General features: G+C 34.4%; 1 protein-coding gene across 3 annotated transcripts in view; it reads left to right on the top strand.

Moving 5' to 3' along the window:
• Window positions 1–18735, top strand: part of LOC306877275 (mitogen-activated protein kinase kinase kinase 13-like) — a 62998-nt gene extending 44263 nt beyond the window's left edge. The window contains exons 3-16 of one of the 3 annotated variants that reach the window (XM_079428936.1): window positions 1292–1985; window positions 4629–4815; window positions 4897–5088; window positions 5476–5634; window positions 5971–6129; window positions 6888–6996; window positions 8194–8303; window positions 8394–8510; window positions 10208–10351; window positions 11648–11870; window positions 13950–14426; window positions 15648–15718; window positions 15875–16166; window positions 17680–18735. In XM_079428936.1, coding sequence (XP_079285062.1) covers window positions 1370–1985; window positions 4629–4815; window positions 4897–5088; window positions 5476–5634; window positions 5971–6129; window positions 6888–6996; window positions 8194–8303; window positions 8394–8510; window positions 10208–10351; window positions 11648–11870; window positions 13950–14426; window positions 15648–15718; window positions 15875–16166; window positions 17680–17781 — 2958 coding nt within the window. In that variant the 5' untranslated portion in view covers window positions 1292–1369 and the 3' untranslated portion in view covers window positions 17782–18735. The remainder of the gene's footprint in view (window positions 1–1291; window positions 1986–4628; window positions 4816–4896; window positions 5089–5475; window positions 5635–5970; window positions 6130–6887; window positions 6997–8193; window positions 8304–8393; window positions 8511–10207; window positions 10352–11647; window positions 11871–13949; window positions 14427–15647; window positions 15719–15874; window positions 16167–17679) is intronic. The other 2 variants (XM_079428935.1, XM_079428934.1) reach the window with 2 other exon arrangements.
• Window positions 18736–21714: the final 2979 nt, after the last annotated feature.

Below are 21714 nucleotides of genomic sequence, written 5' to 3'. Positions count from 1 at the left end.
GTGCCAGATGTTTGGCTCTCAGAGCTTCTAATACTCGTTCTGCTTTAATCTCAAAGCAGCACTAACACAGTCGATCAACAGAGACCGGATCACAACAACGGCTTCCCAGAATCTCTCTCTCTCTCTCTAAAGAGATAATCATCATTAATGCAAATGCCTCCAATCCCTCTCCTGCTGTGTGCGGAATGAGATTGGAAATTAAAATGATCAACCGTTTCAGTCTTTATTTAGCAGTCAGAGCTGTATTTGCTGTTTAAAACGAGTGTTTGTATTTCTCAAATTCATTACACAGGGATAATTTTCGCACTCTGTTCTGAAACCTAGTGAGCTGCCTATGTAGGCGGCATTTTAAGGCATCATACAGCAGTTAAGCTCCCGATGCAAAGCCTGTTCCAAAATTGTCAGGCAGCATCACATGCATGCTTAAAGGTGCGACAAACAAAAAAAATCCAGAATGTTTTTCATTTATATATATATATATTTCATTAAATAAATTAATACTTATATTTAGCAAGGATGCAATAAATGCATCAAAAGTCACAGTAAAGACATTTCTAATGTTACAGAAAATGTATATTTAAAAAAATACATGCTGTTTAAATGTATAAAAACAGGTCTTTTAGCTTGTAATATTGTAATCAATTGTAATGTTTTACAATATTTCATATTTTTAAATACATATTTCATATGCATATAAATATCATATTAATATAAATGTATTTATAATTTATTTTTATTATACAATTACATAAAAAATAAATATATAATTATTAAAATATAAAAATTGCATTATTCATTAATACTAAAAAAATACCCAAAAATTTACATCAATTCAAAAAGTTCAAATTAAATGGACACTTTCATATTTATTCATATAAATGTATTTATAATTTACTTTTATAATAAATTAAATATAGAAATTCCAATTATTATAAATATAAAAAAAAAATATTTTAATTTCTAAAATATACATCAAATATTTCTATTGAATTAAAGTGCCTTTTTATATTTATTGTAAATATATTTAGAATTTATATTTATAATAAAATTAATTAAGTTTTGTGTAGTTATTTTTATTAGATAATTGTTTTACATTTATTAGAATAACTTTGCAACATGCAAACACCAAATTTTTTAAATCAACAATCTTTGTCATGCCTTGTTTTGTCTTCAGCATCTTGCTTCATGTTTGAATCTTAAAAACTTATTTTTTTTCCAAAAAAAAAGTTTTGTTCCACTAAGCTGCACCCATCAGGCTGTTTATAAATGCATATCTGTCTTTCTCCTGCAGGTGTGTCATAAACCCCGACAGAATTCATCTGTAAAGCCTGGCCGCTCATTTCCTGTCGGGTGAGGAGGGCGTCTGCCCATGCACACTCACGGCTCCATGGGAAGCTCCCCGGAGGTGCTGTCCTGGACGTCCTGTCCCAGCCTGCTGGTAGGGAAGCTGAAGGAGGAGCTGAAGCTCACGGTCGGCGGCGACTCCATGAAGAAAACTAACAGTAACATTTCTCCTCAAGCGCTGCTTCCTCCAGCGCCTCCTCCGCCGCAGATCATCGCAGACCTGGCTCCGCCCACCACCCTTCCCATGCCGCTGCAGCAGCTTCGGCTTCCCTGCAGGGACGACGAGCCAGGTGGCACCAGCCCGCCATGCACCGCCCTCAGCGAGGACTCGACGCGGGAGCAGGGACACTTCGAAAACAGTGTTCTGCAGCTGCAGGAACACGAGGAGGCCGAGACGCCGGGATCCTGCGGTCAGGGAGGCTGCGGGAGCGGCGGGGAGGAGAAAAATGAAGAGGGCGGGTGTCCGATGGACCACAGTGGAGATGACGCACACCACCATCCACATGACGACATCAAACTGCACTTTCATAGAGCTGGGACGGGCAGCGGCGGATTTCTGGAGGGGCTGTTCGGATGTTTGAGACCTGTGTGGAATATTATTGGGAAAACATACTCGACCGAGTACAAACTTCAGCAGCAAGGTTAGTGACGAGTATTCAAGTTTAGTCCATTACTGATTACACATTACAAAACAAAAATTGGGTTACTTTATTTTAAGGTGTCCTTGTTACAGTGTAATTATTAGATTTTTACCGATATTTTTCCTGATTGTTTTTATATTTTTCCGTAATTGGATATTGGTTTTGTAATATATGTTGTTATCATTGTGTTAAAAACAGAACTAAAACAAATATTGGTTCTGCATATCGGTCATCAGCATTAAGCAATAATCAATATCTGTTATAAAGACATTGATCTCTCTCTCTAGTAATTAGACATTTAAGTAGTTTAAGTAATAGTAGCATTTAAGTAATAGTAATTATGCATAATTTACAGTTTTTACTATACTAAAAACGTGTAACAAAGGGACTGTAAAATAAAGTGTTACCGAAATTTGTAGTTTTTCCTCAATATTTAAGCATTTTTCCCTAATTGGATACAAGTTTTGTCATTTCAAATCTACCGATATGTTGTTATTATTGTGTTAAAAACCGAAGTAAGTAAATAAATATCGGTTTCTCAGGCACATAAACATGAAAATCTGTATTGGTTATAAGAAAGAGAAATTGTTCTGTAGTAATTATACATTTAAATAATTTACGTAATAGTAGCATTTAAATAATAATAGTAAATATGCATGTAATTATGCATAATTTACTGTTTTTACTTAAGGGCACTCTATAATAAAGTGTAACCAGAAATTGTAGTTAGCAATGTAATCTAGTTATAAAAACGTGATCTCTAGTAATTATACATTTAAGTAATAGTAACATTTAAGTAATAGTAATTATGCATAATTTACTGTGTTCACTTTGGTAAAAAATTTGTAACAAGGGCACTGTAAAATAGTGTTACCGAACATTTTTGTTTTTCCTCAATATTTAAGCATTTTTCGGTAATCTGATATCAGTTTTATAAATATAAAATCTACCGATATGTGGTTATCATTGTCTCAAAAACAGAAGTAAAACAATAAATGATATTGATACATATTGTGTTATCGGGCACATAAACATGCAAATAGTCTATATCGGTATCGTGTTATAATTCATTTTTTTTATCTCTAGTAATTATACATTTAAGTAATTTAAGTAATAGTAATTATGCATAATTTACTGTTTTTACTTTAGTAAAATATTGTAAAATAAAGTGTTATCAAAAATTTTTGTTTTTTCTTTTAAGCATTTGACCATTTTGTAATCAAATCTACCGATATGTTATAATTGTGTCAGTGCATATCGGTTATTGTGCACATAAACATGCAAATAATCTGTATCGCATCGGTTAAAAAAAATTATTATCTGTAGCAATTATACATTTATTTAAGTAATACAAGTAATGGTAATTATGCATAATTTACATTTTTTTTGTAAATTGTAGTTAATGTAATCTGTAAAATTACACATTTTAGGTAATGTATTCTGATTTTCTTTTTGATTACATTTCGAGTACATTTGACCTAACTTTATCACATGGATTTGAATAGGACTATTTTGTACCATAATGATACAAATATGAAGAGACAGAAAACACATTTTATTGTTTGTTATAAACAACATGAAGTGCATTAAACATTTCTTTAAAGGGGGGGTACAATGCTGTTTCATGCATTGAGAATTGTTTACACTGTTAAAGAGTTGGATTCTCATGCTAAGCATGGACAAAGTTTCAAAAAACAATTTGGACGTATAACAGAGTATTTCTGTGCCAAAAATCTTACTTCCGGGTTCGTACAAGTTTCAGAGAGTTTTTTTTCGATCGTGGCTCTTCATGACATAAACAAGGGTGGAACTCCTTATATGGGCATTTCTCCCGGAAGAACACACCTGTGCATGCATCGATCAGAGCGAGAGCAAGAGCGCGCTCATCAACACACTTCATTCGGCTGCACTGCACGCGACTCGCTCGGGAAGAATCTCTCTAAAGAAGTGTGTTTGTGGTTGTAAGGTAAAGATAACCTTGTTCAGCCTCCCGAAGAACCCAGCGTTATGTAAACAGTGGATGCAGTTTGTTTTTCGGGGCAACAACGCAGTTTCTCAATTGTGTTTGTTGACGAACGTTTTATAAACAAGACCCAGTTCAACGCTGGATGTGCACATCGTTTGATACTGAAAGATGGAGCAGTCCCAGCTATAAAAGATTCCGGTCATGATTCAGAACTGCAGATGGTAAGTGAAATGGCATCAAATGTCTGTGTTTTGTTGGCGATCGGCGCTCAAGTGCTCGTCACTCTTTAGCTCCACCCATGGCGCGCGTCCTGGAGCTCGGCTTTTTACGGAGAGAATCGTAAAGCTTTATCTTTCTTTTATAAATGTGATAAAACTAAAGACTTTTTGGAGATATGAAGCATGCAATACTACTCTATAGGTACTCAAGATTAACATGAGATTGGGTGAAACTTGTGTGTTATGTCCCCTTTAAGTCAGGGTTTCCCAAACTGGAGTTTGTGAGTTTATGAAGAGCTAATACTTAATTAAATCATAAAAATGACAAAATAAAGAAACAAAATGCTTTTAAAATTAAGACAATCAAAATAAAACACTTTGGGTGAACTCTCCCTTTAAGTTGATCTTTGCTGTGGTTTTGATTGTACAGTATGTTGAGGGTGTGTTCTGATTGGTCAGTAGACATGTGGGAGGTGCCGTTTGAGGAGATCTCTGAGCTGCAGTGGCTGGGCAGCGGAGCTCAGGGCGCCGTGTTCCTCGGGAAGTTCCTCTCCGAAGAGGTCGCCATCAAGAAAGTCAGAGAGCAGAAGGAGACGGATATCAAACACCTGCGCAAGCTGAAGCACCCCAACATCATCAGCTTCAAGTAGGTCGCAATGAATGACCAGCTAGTGGCAGTCAATACACAGTTTTGAGTTGAAACTAAAGCGTGCTGTTTGTGTTTCAGGGGTGTTTGCACGCAGGCCCCGTGTTACTGCATCATCATGGAGTACTGTGCTCAAGGGCAGCTGTATGAGGTTCTCAGGGCCGGTCGTAAGATCACGCCGCGGCTGCTGGTGGACTGGGCCTCAGGGATCGCCAGCGGCATGAGCTACCTGCACCTCCACAAGATCATCCACAGAGACCTCAAGTCACCAAAGTAAGACCTGTGGGATTTTAGGATTATTTATTTACTATTATAGTATTTATATATAATATTTTGAATTGGCTTTTATCTTTATATTTTTAGTAATTTATTTGTGTGCTTTTATCATTTTTAATAGTTAATATTATTTAAATTTTAATATTAATTTTATTATTTAAGATTTCATATTATTTAATATTTACCTTTTAATTAATTTTTTATTTCAGTATTATTTGTAGTAATTTTCTTACAATACTAATATTTAATATACAAAAAAAATAATGGGGTCAATTTGTCTCACAACATTCAGCACTCAAATCACATATGGTATATATGGAAATACTGTAAATGGACAGTACTAATGCGTTCTGCTTCTCTGAATGTGTGTGCTTTCTTTTGCAGTGTGCTAGTCACTCAAAGTGACAACGTTAAGATCTCAGACTTTGGAACATCTAAAGAGCTCAGTGACAAGAGTACAAAGATGTCATTTGCGGGTACGGTGGCCTGGATGGCTCCCGAAGTGATCCGGAATGAGCCGGTGTCAGAGAAAGTAGACATCTGGTGAGTGTGAACTAATGCAATGACATTGATAAAAATCACAGTTGTTTCTTGAGCAACAAATCAGTATATTAGAATGATTTCTGAAGGATCATGTGACACTGAAGACTGGAGTAATGATGCTGAAAATTTTGATCACAGAAATAAATTACATTTTAAAATGTATTCACATAGAAAATAGTTATTTTAAATTGTAATAATATTGCACTGTTTTTACAATATTTTATGCAGCCTTGATGAGCAGAAGAGACTACTTTCAAAAGCATTAAAAACTCTGACCGACCTCAAGCGTTTGAGCAGTGGTAGAAGCAGTGAATGCTAATTGTTGTGTGTTTGTAGGTCGTTCGGGGTGGTGTTGTGGGAGCTGCTGACCGGTGAGATCCCCTATAAGGACGTGGACTCGTCTGCTATTATTTGGGGTGTGGGCAGTAACAGCCTCCATCTGCCTGTGCCGTCCACCTGTCCCGACGGCTTCAAGATTCTCATGAAACAAACCTGGTGAGACTCAACGTCATCTACAACCAGTGTTACATGTAATCTGGATTATTATTATGTAATCAGATTCCAAAAAATGATGTACTTCTAATCAGAGTATATTACATTTTAAAATAAGATTACAGTTACTTTTTTGGTGGGGATTACATGATAACATAGTATTCACACAAGTATTCTAAAGTAGTCAGAATACAGTACCTATATTACATTACGAACTACAGTTTTCATCATGTAATCTGTAATCAGTAGTGGACTACAATTTGTTAGTAATCTACCCAGCGCTGTCTACAACAATTACATCCACACATACTTTTGTGCTGTATTTCAGAACATTGTTATTGTTTATAGAATAAAACTACACATATGAAAGGAAGAATGTACAAGAAATATTGATTTGAATTTATTTTTATACTATGAGAGGGAAAACACAAAAAGAGCATGAAGTGATACAAATGAAACTATGTACAAGTCTGTTTTAAAACTAGATTAAAAAGGTTTGGCTTGAAAAAGTACTGTTTGGCCAAAAGTTTAAAGTAGTTGAAAACACTTGAAATGTGTAAAATTGAGAATAATTCTACAATCTCTAAGGTTTTAAGGCCATTCAGTGTCATTGCTAGGATGTTTTTGGTAGTTTCCAGGTAGTTGTAGAGAGATTTTTGACCGCAGAATGCTGTGATTGGCCAATCAGAATCCAGGATTTCCAAGAGTTCTCTAAAACAGGGTTTTATTGGTCGATTGAGACTGTGTTCTTGTACCTGCAGGCAAGGTAAACCCAGAAACCGTCCGTCCTTCAGGCAGATCCTTCTCCATCTGGATATTGCCTCGGCTGATGTGCTCGGGACACCACAGGAGACCTACTTCAAATCTCAAGTGAGCAAATGTTGACTTCTACACTGACTTCTGCTGAGTTTCATCCAGAAAGAGTCACTGTGTCGTCCAGCGGCATCACCACAGAAAGAAAGAAATGCAAAAGCAACATGAACCACTTATCCAATTGTTTCTCAGCTCTCTAATAGTTCTATAAATAGGAACTACATCGCTAAAATTAAATTGCAAATTGCATTCAACAAACATGCAGCATGGGAACTGTAGTGTGATTCATGAACAAATGACTCTTTTGACTCAGTTCTGTAATGAATCTGTCAAAAAGAATCTGAAAACACAGTTACTTGTTTGATTCATCTAAAAGAGTTGTTAATTAAACCATTATAGGATATTAATTGTTGAAAGTATAACCAGATTTTAATGATTTCCATCCATTGATTTCATGTGTATGTTTGTGTGTGACCAGTGTTATTTTAGGATTATTTAAATACTATTTATAGATATTTTGAAATATTTATAATTATTTTAATAATTATTTTAGAAAGATTTTTTCTTTTTTTGATATATATAATTTTTAGTAGTTTTTGCTTTTTAAAAATATTTCTATTCAACTTTCAGTTTTACTTGTAGTAAAAAATGTTGTCAGAAATTAATTTCAGTTCATTTTTAAGTCAACATTTCTAATTTGTATTTAAATCTTCTTAAGTTTTTCATCTAATGTTTATATTGTATATTATTTCAGCTTTATTTCAATTACCGAAAACAATTTTTAATATATAATTTTTCAATAACAGTATTGTATGTGGCAATTGGCTTTATCTTAAATGTTGTCATTTTTTATTTTAATTTAATTAAAATAAAATATTTTTTAATAATTTTTTGCTTTTTAATATTTCTATTTAGCTTGAATTTATTTTTATTTTAGTTTTATTTTGAATTGTATATCAGCTAGTTGCTAAGTCGACATTTCTAATTTTAAGTTTTTTATTTAATATTTATATTTTATTTTATTTTTTCGATTACCAAAAAAACATTTTTAATACTTTTAATGATCACAGTTTAGTTCGGGGACCAATTCTCACTATTAACAATTAACTACAACTTTTGCCTCAATAAACTCCTAATTTGCTGCTTATTAATAGTTAGTAAGGTAGCTAAGAATAAGGCATTAATATGTTATTTAATATATACAAACTAAAGTGTTACCATTTTAATTAACCCTAACAATCTTGTCTGTGGCAGACGGAGTGGAGAGAGGAAGTGAAGAAGCATTTCGAGAAGATCAAGAGCGAAGGCACCTGCATCCACCGACTGGACGAGGAGCTGATTCGCCGCAGAAGAGACGAGCTCAGGTGAGAGCAGACGAATCGCACACAACAGCAGAAGCTTTAGCTGGAGGTGACTGTCTGTTATGTGCTGTCTCACTGTCTCGTGCGTTTCAGACACGCTCTGGATATCCGAGAGCATTACGAGAGGAAACTGGAGCGAGCCAATAACCTGTACATGGAGCTCAGCGCTATCATGCTGCAGCTGGAGGTTCGAGAAAAAGAGCTGCTCAAGTAAGTCCTTCATGCTTTGCTTTTATTTTTTCTGTCAAAAAAAGCATAATTTCAGCTATGAAAACTTGTTTCTGCAACTGAGTAAAAAAACCAAAAAGGTAATTGTAAACGTATATCCTACAATCTCTAAGGTTTCATCGCAACTCCAAGAAGGAAAGTCTGAATTGTGAGATAAAGAATCCAAATTACCTTCTTTTTTTTTATTCAGTAGCAGAGCAAAAAAACTATTGATTTTAAACAAATAAATATTATTAAAATTAAAATTACCTTCTTCTCTTTTTATTCAGTAACAGAACAAAAAAATGATTTGTAAAAAAAAAACTATCATTTTTTTAACATTATTCATTTTAAAATGAAAACTAATAATGAATTATTGTGAAATTATTAAAAATTATTTATTAAATATATATATAAAAAATACTAAAATAATGGTAAATTGAAAAGCAAATAATTAAAAATTAAGAGAAATAATAAAATAATAATTACAAAAATTCAATAGTAATAAAGTAACAATTTTAAAATGAAAATCAGATAATTAAGTAATTAATGAATAAATATTCATAATAAAAAATATTTTTAAATGATAATAATAGTAATTCTAAAATATAAACACTAAATAAAATAAAACACACCAAAAAAAATAAAAATCTTAAATATTATATTTGTTTCCCTGCCTTGTTATGTGGACATTAGCCAACATCAGAGAACCATGAACATGCAAGTGTATTTTTAAATGATTGAAATATTTACTTACAGAACAGAATTGAGAGATTTAAACTCAGGATTGTGAGATGATAATGTCACAATTACTTCAATTTGTTTTCATTCTGTGGCAGAAACAAGCTTCCATATCAAACCAACTGATCATTGTAGTCAAGTTTGTTCAAAATGTTAGAAATAAAATACAGTACAATACAATAGTACATGCTTTTCTCTAAGGAACAATCATAGTGAATCATTTTCATTCATACACACCAATATAAGTCATGATCATAAATATTTACCTCTATATATTTTTATTAATGTTGAAAAGTGCCAGATTTGAGTGATGATTTGAATTAATTAAATAATTTCAAACTGATTCAAAACAAACTGAACTGATTCACAAAAATGAATCAAACTAATGCATTTTTATTATTTTTAAAGTTTAACACGTTCATGCAAGTCAGGAAACAAGGATCAAGAAACTAGTTTCTGTAATCTCATAAATAAGTTTGGTCATTCAGTTTGCATTGCATCTAATTTTGCGTGAATTACTTCTGGTAGTCTAATCAAATAATGAGTCAAGTAAGAGATTTTAAATTAGAGTACTTTCAGTTCATTCATTACACTGGAAATGCAGGAGGTTAGCTGGGTATTTCATGCATACTGTGCAAAGTAATCATCCTTTATACTGCAGAAATTGCTTTTCTGATGCCGATTATGCTGTGTGCGTCTCTCTCTCTCTCTTGAGCTTGTCTGTTTATTGGCATGAAATTATTCATGAAAGGATGTAATGAGTCTGAACTCTGACCCTGTCTGTGCCTGAATGCAGACGTCTCTCTGAAACTCTAATTAAATGTAATCTGCTTAAAGCTCAACCCGGCTCGTGCCGTTTGCATGACCCACATTCTCACTGAATGAGCTCACAACGATCATTCAGTCAAATCTCACTTCTGCTTTTACTGAATCTGAACGTTTGCCATGTTTTATTGCAGGAGGGAGCAGGCTGTGGAGAAGAAGTATCCCGGCACGTACAAACGCCACCTGGTTCGGCCCATTGTGCGGCCCAACGCTGTTGAGAAGCTCATTAAGAAAAAGAGCAGCATGAACCATAAGCCTGGGACACAGCAGCCAAAGAGGTGAGCGATCCGTGAAGACACGGCCTACGTGCTGTTTGTGGTGTCTATATCATAATAGAATTAATAGTTTAACCAAGGAATTCACAAAATGAGGTTTGCGCCCCCCGAGGGGTTCATGAGGGAACTGCAGTGGGTTTGTGAGTTGATGAAAGGCTAGCAATTCATTTAAAAAAAAATTTATAATTAATTGAAATAATAAATCATATAAATAATAACAATTATTTAAAAAAAAAAAAATTATTAAAAGAAGTTAAGTTATTAAAATGATTACAATTAATTATTTAATAATGTATTAAAAACATTTCTGTAATAAACAGTTATTAAAATACATAAACTAATGTTAAAATAAAAGGCAAATAATAAAAATGAAAGTTATTTCAAATTAATTAATTATTAGTAATATTAATATTCATTAATATTAAAGTTAATTAAAAGGAAAAAATAAGTTTTAGAATGAAAGAATTAAAATAAGTAAACTAATAATTTATTAAAAATAACAAATATCAAGAATAAACAGCTATTAAAATATAATATTAAAATCATTTTAAAATGAAAAGTAAATAATTCAAGTATAAAGTATGAATTCATTAAAACAAAAAAATAATAAATAAAATTATTTGTTGAAAAAATAAATAACATATAAAAAAGTAATTAATAAAAAAATTAAGTAAAAAAATACATAATAAAAATAATTATTTAGAATAATAAAAAAATACAAATATTTAAAAAAATAAAAACAATCAAAAACATGCGAATGTGTTGTTAAATTACTGACATAGTATCTTAAAATCTAAGGGGGACTTATTGTAAATATTATAGGTCAAAGGGGTTTGGCTGACAGAAAAAGTCTGGGAATGTTTATCATTAGTCCAGAAAAAGGGTTTTACTGAACAACGTGATGAACGTAATGTTCTACAAACATCATTTACTTTCTATTATTATATTTTTATTGTTTTTAGTAGTATACAGGATCTTGATATGTAATTTTTTGTCAATGTGTGATTATTTTTCCATGAATATGGAAACACGGATGGATAATTTGTAGTTAAAGTCAGTGATACTCTGCCGAATGAAATAGTATCTGTGATTTACATTTACATTTTATGCATTTAGCAGAAAGCGACTTACATTGCATTCAAGTTACAGTTTTTACATTTTATCAGCTCTTGCTTTCCCTGGGAATCGAACCCATGACCTTGGCGTTGCTAGCGCCATGCTCTACTATTTGAGCTACAGGAAAGCCATGTGATGAATTCTTCATGAGGTCATTAACCCGGTGCTTGTGATCTCCTGCAGGCCGGATCTGCTGCGCTCCGATGGCATTCCCAGCATCGAGCCTCTTCCCGCTCCGTCCCCGTTGTCAGGAAGCCCAAAAGTGTCCACCCCGCCTGGGAAAACCCGGTACCGCAGTAAACCCCGCCACCGGAGGGCCAACAGCAAAGGCAGTCACAACGAGTTCCCAGGAGCCCTCAAACCCAGCTCGGTCCTGTCGGAGGAACAGCAGCCCCTACAGGACAGGGTTCGTACGGTCATGAAACAGCTGGAAAAGTCATTGAATTTTAAAACAGTGATTTCCAGGCCTCGAAATATTGTAGAAAAATAAACCCAGAAGGTTTTGGAAAAGTCATGGAAATTTATTTCACAAATCTCTGTATAACAGAATATGTTTAATCGGGTCCTGAATTTCAGTGCGGGATTGCGCATATATCGCATAGTTTTACTCATTCCCAAAGCTTTTGAGTTTAAAATCAGGGAAATTCCTGCACACATTTATTCAAGTATATGTTATGTGCTTGATGTTAAAGAGGGATGATACCGTAACATTTAAGTGAGAATTGTTACTGGGTGTGTACAGATCAAAGATGTCACTGAAAAGTAGTGCGTTTCAGAAGACTTTAGGTTAGATGGTTAGGTTAGGTAGCGTGTAGGTTAGATGAGAATGAATCCACAGACTGTCAGACTAAATCAATCATTTGAAAACTGCGTAAATGATGCAGCTGTACCATGTAGGGCTGTAGAAAAAAAATTAATTTCAAATATTCGTCGAATTTTAAATAAAAATCCACATTCGAATGCAAAAACGTTGCGTCAGGCTGCCTTATCAGTGGCACACAAGATGCGATGACGTTGCATTTTAATGCTTTTTTTTTTAGCCTATCCAGTTGAACCCACTAGATGCGATGCTGCTACGTTGTTTATGCAAAATCCTGCGGGAAAAGAGAACATCAATGCAGAGAAGAACTTGTTTACGGCAAAACTGAACATTTTCGAAACATACATACATGATGCTGTTTTAATTACATATGGTTTATTAACATTATACACTTTTTTCAAAGATAGTCGTGTTATTTTATTGCTTTGAAGAAACGTGCATTATTAATATTTCGCTTGATGCACCCTCTTGTGGCCTCAGGAGAGAAGCCAAAAGCTTTTTTCCCCCCTAACTGAAATTATGCCATTTAATTTCCCATATATTTCGAAGGTTGATAATATTTAAGTACAAAAATCGAATTGAGTTTTTCAGCCATTTTGACAGCCCTACTACCATGTCTTCATGAGTATCATATATTGGGTTATTTTTCGCTGTTTGTTGCACTTAAGCAGCCAAATACACACAAAATGACATCAAAATGGCGAGTATCCTCATGAACACTGTCGGTTTTGTGTTAAGTGAATGTAAACAGTTGAGGAAGGAAACGCATCAGTATTGGATCCATACATTGTCTTGTGACAGCAGCCTAAAGCTGCGCAGTCTGTTGTTTAATCTGTTTTTAATTTACAGTTTATTCCATTTTCTAATATTTTTGTACCTGAATACTATTGACAGAAACAGTTTCCAAAACCAAATTCAGGTCCTGAGTTTAACTGATAATATTGGTTAAACAAATTACAATATTCAGTGATTTGATGATATGTGACCCTGGAGCACAAAAGCAGTCATGAGTAACACAGGTATATTTGTAGCAACAGCCAACAATACATGTATGGGTCAAAATTATAGATTTTTATTTTATGCCAAAAATCATTAGGATATTAAGTGAAGATCATGTTCTATGGATATTTTGTGAATTTCCTACCGTAAATATATTAAAACGTAATTTCTGATTAGTAATATGCATTGCTAAGAACTTAATTTGGACAACTTTAAAGGAGATTTTCTCAATATTTAGATTTTTCTGCTCCTTCAGATTCCAGATTTTCAAATAGTTGTATCTCAGCCAAATATTGTCCTATCATAACAAACCATACAACAATGGAAAGCTCAATTAGCTTTAGCTTTCAGATGATGCATGAATCTCAATTTTTTAAAAATGACCCTTATGACTGGTTTTGTGGTCCAGGTTCGATGCATGCAGTAACGTCTGGCGCAGGTGCAGCTTGTACTTATTAACACACATAGAAAGCAAACACATAGGCTACTTATAGTATTTATATATACATAATAAATATACACAGTACACAGACACATTATGTATACACATATATACACACATATTATTATTTTGGATGCGATTAATCGTGATTAATCATTTGAAAGCACTACTCAAAAGTCAATATAATATAAATTTATTGGGAAAAATTTGTACGAACCCTGCAGGAGCAAAGCTACCATCACCATCATCCCCCTCCGCCCGAGGGTCCGCTGTTACCTGTGAAGAACCGCGAAAACGCCGTAGCCACCTGCGCTAACAACCTGCGCTACTTCGGCCCGGCCGCCGCTCTCCGCAGCCCACAGACCGACCACCTGCAGCGGAGGCTGTCCGGCTCCAGTCCCGACCTCATTTCCACCGCTGTGGACGCCGAGTCACGCCACTGCAGGTCTTCTGTTCCTCCGTCCGCGGGCTCTGGGGCCTGCTGCCAGACTCATCCGTTCCCCGGCTGCATGCACTGTCAGGAGACGCCAGCCGCTCCCAGCCACCCTGAGCTCCCGCATTACTCACTGCTGAGCACGCGTGAAGAGACGCCGCCCGCCGTCAAGAGAGCCATGGAGCCCACGGCCGAGGGAGAAGCAGCGGGAGAGCAGCCGCAGCAGAGATCCAGTGGGCTGCTGCACTCGCTCAGACCCCTGAGAAACGTGAGTCTGAATCACACTTGCATTAAAAGTGACAGTAAAGACATACAAAAGATTTATTTTTCAAATAAATTGTTCTTTTTAACTTTTTTCATCAAAGAATCTTGAAAAATAAAATGTTTCCACAAAAATATGAAGTTTTCAACATTGATAATAATCAGAAATGTTTCTTGAGCAGTAAATCAGCATATTATTATGATTTCTGAAGATCATGTGACACTGAAGACTGGAGTAATGATGCTGAAAATTCAGCTTTGATCAGAAATAAATTACGTTTTACAAAATATACACATAGAAAATGGTTATTTTTTAAATTGTAATAATATTTCACTATTTTTACTTTAAAAATTGTGGCACCGTTGTGAGGGGAAAAACACTATAAAAAATTAAACATGAATTAAGGTTATTAATATAAATAAATTAATAATATTTTTAAAAATAAAGAATTGTTTAAAGTTAAAAAAAATTATGAAAAGCGGATAATTAACAAAGTAAATAAAAAAATATATATAAATTGTAAAAATATAATTATTGAAAAAATAAAACACAATTTGAAAATGAAAATATAAATGAATAAAAAATTTAAAAGAAAAAACATCAATTATAAAATTTATAATAATAATAAAATTATTATAAAATACTAAATTACTTATTTTAATTGTTTGCCTGCATGTCATGTGAACATTAAAAACTCCAAACTTTTTATTTGTAAGTGTATGAGCTTTGAACTTTTAATTTTTTTCTGTCATTAATATCAGACTTATGGATCAAGACTTATCATGATTTACGGTCAAGCTTATAGACGCTTCAGCTTTACTAATTAGAACTTGATTATTTATATAAACAGGATATTTGTAATTCAGTGATCAAATAATTCTAATATACTGATTTGCTGGTCAAGAAACATTTCTGATTATCATCAATATTGAAAACAGTTGTGTTACCCAATATGTGGAAACTGATACATTTTATTTTTCAGGATTATTTGATGAATAGTTCAAAAGAACAGCATTTTTTTTAAATGGAATTCTTTTGTACCATTATAAATGTCTTTACTGTCACTTTTGACCAATTTAATGCATTCTTGCTGATAATTTCTATATAAAAAAATAGTTTAGTAATTTATTCAAAATAATCAGACGCATATGATGGGGATATGAAACTGTTCTGCATATGATCCATGTTTTAGATTTTAACATATGATCTGTTGAATGTGTCCGTCAGGCGGGAGATGAGTCGTCTGAGGAAGAGGAAGGAGAGGTTGACAGTGAGGTGGAGTTTCCACGCAGGCAGCGGTGAGTCTGCTTTGATGATTGATAATTAATCATTTCTGTCACGATTCCCCAAAATCCTCAAATTAATCACATAATCTTTAAACCTGTGTGTTTCTGTACCATCAGCCACAGAATAAGTTGTTTTTAAATCTTGTTTTCCTCCTGCTCTGTTTCCAGGCCTCATCGCTGCATGAGCAGCTTCAAGTCATACTCCACCTTCAGCTCGGAGAACCTGTCGGTGTCTGACGGCGAGGAGGGAAACACCAGCGATCACTCGCACAGCGGCCCGCTGGAGCAGCTCAGCGCCAGTCAGGAGGAGCATCTGGACGAGCTCCTGTCCCACACGCCGGAGATCCCCATCGACATCTCCACGCAGTCCGATGGCCTGTCCGATAAAGAGTGCGCCGTCCGCCGGGTCAAGACCCAGATCTCTCTGGGCAAGCTGTGTGCTGATGAGCACAGCTATGAGGTGAACGCTGTCTCTTATTTCATCCAAACTCATTCACGGGAATCGGTTCTTTCAAACGCTTCATTTAAATCAGGAACAGCAGGGGGTTCATGAGGATATGCTAATCATTTGAAATAGTTCAATAATAATAATAATAATTTTAAAACAATCAAAATGAAACACTCAATGATATATAAATACATAATTTCACTCAAAATAAAAGTATATGAAATATTTGGAATAATTTTTAAATAAAATAAATTGTTTTAAAATCAGAACAAAATAAAACACTTACTAAAACATTGTGTATTTTATATATTTGTGAAATAAGAATAATTTAAAAACTAGGCTACAATTAAAAATTTAAATATTTATGTATTATGTATTTTGAAGTAAATTAAAATTTTAATAAATACATAATTTGTTTTTGAATAAAAACGATCAAAATAATACAACTGAAAATATTAAATATTAGACAAATTAAAAATAAATCATTTTAAAATAAAATCAATCAAAATAAAACAAAAAGATTATATATTTTATCTGAAATAAAAATGAATACATAATATTAAAATGAAAACAATCAAAATAAATGTATTACCAAAACATTTAAAATAAATTAAAATTAAATTAATAATTATAAAATGGAAAACAAAATATAATGCATTGTCTTTCTTTTTTATACAATACATTAAAGTAACTACAAAATAACTGAATAAAACAATTACTAAAACTATTAAATATTTGAAATAAAGTAAAATAAATCATTTTTATCTTAAAATAATATTTTATATTAAATGAATTAAACTAAAAGCGGCACCTAGTGGCAAAGAATGAATTTGCATTTTCATTCAGACCAATGTAAAAATCGATTGATAGTTTTACGCATCAAACATGCAGAGCTGTAAATGTGAACCGGTATATATATCCCACGCCTCGCCACACAGAGAGTGTAAGTCTGTGGGAAACACTGCAGCAGTCTTCAGTAAAATGACGGGGACACAACACAAGGTTGAGGCTATACTGCTGTAAAAATTAACTTTAGTCATTGATTCTTCACAGCCTTGTCCTTTGGCAGTAAAAAAAGAAGGGATTCACCCTCACCCTCTTCTCAACATGACGGTATCCACAGGAATCCGGCCGTTACGGTGTTACGGGCAATATGCTAATGTTTCATATTGATGTCAACATGAAACGGCTTAGGGTTCGTTTTAAAAACGACTCGTTTCAATGATTCAGAGTCAACTCTTTTGAGAGACAATAACTCTATACACGGTGCACTTTCAGATTTAAAACGTTGCAGGATGTTTTCATTCACTTAGAGCTGTGTTACACACTGCATGAAAGATAATTTTCAAAAATCCATAACAGGGGCACTTTAATGTTGGTATTGCATGCAGCCCTATAACTGTGTGAGTGTGTGTTGCTGCAGCCAAGTGACTTTGTGCGACCCACCTTGTCCCACTGGTCCCACCCCTGCCTTAATATAATTAATTTAAATGGAACTTCCTGTTTGTTCATCTCTCTCTCTCAGAATCCGCTGCATTTCAGAGACTCCGACTGCGACACGTCAGATGCAGAATGTTCTGACGCCACCATCAGGAACAAACAGCCCTGCGCACCTTCATCCTGGTGAGCACCAGCCTTCGGAGGAAACACGGCAATAATCCACGCCTGACCCGTCTGATCAGCCCTTCCCATAATCCACCCCTCTCTCTCTCTGAGCATCTCAGGCAGATTCCTCTGAAGTGATAATGTAGCTAGAGTAACACGCATAATTTATTTTATTACGAGCCAGAGGAAACGCAAAACGAAATCAGGAACTCCAATAACAACAACAACAGAACATAAATTCAGAGTGTTAGCGATCAAGTGTTCAAGGCAACTCGATTTTAACCAGTTAATTAGTTAGAAGTCTGCAAGAATGTGTGTGTATATGTCTGTAGGAACGTGAGCGAAAGTGTTAAGTGTGTAACTTGAGGATCCATTCCATGATGGGACCCGCCAGACCTGTCTCTGGCCACCTGCTACTTCCTGAGTTTACAGAAACCACGCCCTTTAGGGTAACTTTAGTTTGAGCACCAGCAGGAACGATGTCCTTCCTTGTTTCTTTTGCCCTGTTTGACTTCCAAGACGTGTGGAAATATCCCAGCATGCCTGCTTGGTCGGCATTTGATCAGCCAGTCAGACTGCTGCTGCTGCTCGCCTCTACGGACGAACAGGAAGTCAAAGAACAACTTCTCTAGCGGAACAACATCTTTAACGATCAAATCAGTGTTTGATGCGAACCCAAGCAGATTCTTTCCTCATCTCAGGACTGTGTTTGAAGAGACACTGCGGACGGAGAGCGTGTGAAAGTATGACATCAACCACAAAGAGTTTCTTTTCTTCCGTCGTCTTTGTTGATGTGAAAAATTACGCTGCGCACTGCTGGTCAAAAGATTAAAAGGATGAAGATTTTTAATGTTTTTGAAAAAAAAAGGCTATTTTGCTCAAAAATGCTGAAAAATTGTGAAATATTTTTACAATTTCAAATAACTGTTTTCTATGTGAATGTATGTTAAAATCTAATTTATTTCTGTGATCAAAGGTGAATTTTCAGCATCATTGCTCCAGTCTTCAGTGTCACATGATCCTTCAGAAATCATTATAATATACTGCTTCGTTATTATTGGTACTCAGTTATTAATAATGGTTTTTGTTATTATCAATGTTGAAAAAAATGTTGTCTGGTATTTTTGCAAAAAACAGCTTTTTTCAGAATTCTTTGATGAATAGAAAATTCTAAAGAACAGCATTTATCTGAAACATAAATCATTATAAATGTATTTACTGTCACTTTTGATCAATTTAATGCATCCTTGCTGCATTAATTTCTTCTTTTTATCTTATGGTTTCCACAAAAATATGAAGCAGCACAATGTTTCCTGAGCAGTAAATCAGTATATTAGAATGATTTCTAAAGATCATGTGACACTGAAGACTGCAGTAATGAAGCTGAAAATACAGCTGCAGATCACAGACATAAATTACATTCTAACAGATATTCACATAGCAAACAGTTATTTTAAATTGTAATAATATTTCACTATTTGTACTGTATTTTTGATCAAATAAATGAAGCCTTGATGAGCAGAAAAGACTTCTTTCAAAAACTTAAAAAATAAATTATTCCAGTTTTTCGAGCGGCAGTGATGATGTTCTGGAGATGCAGTGTCCCTGTAGAATTAAAGGGATCTTTACCCAAAAAACTAGTGTAAAATTCATGTTGTTCCAAACTGGTTTGACTTTCGTTCCTCCATGCAGCCTGTCAAGCTTCAAAATTACCAAAAAAAAGGACCATAAAAGTATCATAATATTACGTCTGTGTTCCATGCAAGAAAGTCACATGGGTTTGGAACAACACAAATGATGACAGAATTGTGATTTTTGGTTAAAGTATCCCTCTGAAGCGTCTGTATCGTGTATGGTGTGGTTCTGCCGGTGTGTGTGTTTATAGTGTGCCGTTCAAGGAGACCGCAGAAGCACAGGCCGCGGGTGAATCAGCAATAACGTCGGTTTTGCGCTCAGGCTATTGAGAAGCATTCGCTCAGGATGACTGTCTAGCAGGCTGGACAGACGCGAGGTGTAAGGCAAGTCGGAAATAAAGACCTCTATTTTTGCAGACTTGAGTTCATTTATTTTTACACGTCGAGTTTTTTTGAGTAAAAAAGAAATGGAAGAACTCCCGTGCTTTTTGCTGGTTTATGCTCAGGTTCAATGCTTTATAGTGCAAACGAGTCTCCACTAGGGAAAAGCGGTTTGTTTGTCTTGTTTCGGTCATTTGGAAAATTTTGCACTGCACTTAAATCGTCATTTTTGTGAACAAAACTGGATTCAATTGCAGGGTGAACACTGTAGTCTGTGTGTAAATTCTCCCTCGCTAATGAGTTTTTATTTGTCGTATCCTTATGAAAGGGACACTGCATCGTCCGGTATGTCTATATTTAATTGTTGCATTCATATTTACCCTGTGTTTAGATATAGATGTTAGAGTACTAGTTAAAAGCCTCGTTCATCATCAGTAAATGCAGCCGGATGTGTTTCTGAACAGGATACGGCATGTGAAATAAACTGTGAATGGTATTATTGTTATTATTTTCCGACATCTTACTGAAAGAAGCCTTGCGAGATGCAATTCCACATTAAAACAACAGTATCACTGAGTTTATGTGAAAAGCTGTGAGTTTGCAGCAAATGAACAAAGCGAAGGCCACTGGAAACAAACTAAGTCGACATGAAATCAAAACTTTTTTGGGTTTTCATTTTTAACCCCTCTTGTTTAACTCCATTCTGGTACATAACGCCCATTTTTAACTATTCAATCCATTTCTGATGGATAAAAATCCAGTTTCACCAAGAAATATGAAAGATTACTGAAGCAAAATGGGTTGTGAACAGCTTTTCATGTTGACTTCATGTCTACGAGGGGCAAAATAAGCCATTATTACTGTACAATTTTTGTCATTTCTGTTCAGTGTGATGGTAACGTGCTAAAAACGCAAGATGAAGTGAACTAATTGTAACGAAGGCGAACCGAAAACACGCACCAACCTCATTCTCTCCGTTTACGTGTTCTGCTAAAGATCAGGCCTGGGTTTTTAGTGAGTGATGTATGAAGTATGATGTATGAAGTCTTTCCGGCCACAGTGCCACCACAAATCCTGTAAATTATTTTAATTTAATTTAATTAATTTTTTTTGTAGCTGGTCTACACGATCATTAATTTATTTTGAAGCACTAGTTGTTAATTTCTGTGTTTCTTCATCTCATAATTGTCTCATGTATGTCTTCAGAAGTATTACTGATGAGGTGAGATGACATCTTAAAGGAATAATGATCTCAGAAATGGACATTTGGTCATTTTCTTATGGAAGCCCATTTCTGCCATGAAATATAAACATAAATACCTTTTTTATTTTACTTATTTTACAGCAGAAAAAACATAATTATGAGATACAAAGAATTGGTAAAAAAAATAAATAAATTAAAAAGCCAGAAATGTGAGCTATAACTAAGAATTCCAAGATATAAACTTGTAATTCAGATTTTTTTTAAAAATAAATCTATATTTTATGGTTTGAAAAAAAAATAATTCCAAGATGTAAAAAAAGAAGATAGCAAGATATAAACTGTGAATTCTGAGTGTCTCTTGCTATTCTAACTTTTTTCACAGAATTGAATTTATATATTGCAATTTTTCTCAGAATTTTGAGGAAAAAAAAGTCCAAATTGTTGGATAAAACTTTAGATAAAGTCAATATTGTGAGGTATTTTTCATGTGGCAGAAATGTCATTCTCATAGACCCTTGTTTCTAGCAAGAGATAATTGGCTCACATTTAATCATTGTAATAAAATATTCCAGTTCTTTGGCTGTATCACAGAGAATTGAACGTATGAACCGTACCGTTTCTCCTGCCATCATCTGTCCTTATTCACGTTAACCATTTTTAATTGCTTTGTCAACTACTACATATACATGTATTTAAAAATGAACTATTTTTGTGCAGAATATCTTCAGCTCTGGGC

The sequence above is a fragment of the Barbus barbus genome (genome assembly GCF_936440315.1).
Source record: "Barbus barbus genome assembly, chromosome: 11".
Taxonomy (NCBI): domain Eukaryota; kingdom Metazoa; phylum Chordata; class Actinopteri; order Cypriniformes; family Cyprinidae; genus Barbus; species Barbus barbus.
This window is presented reverse-complemented; position numbering and strand designations above follow the sequence as displayed.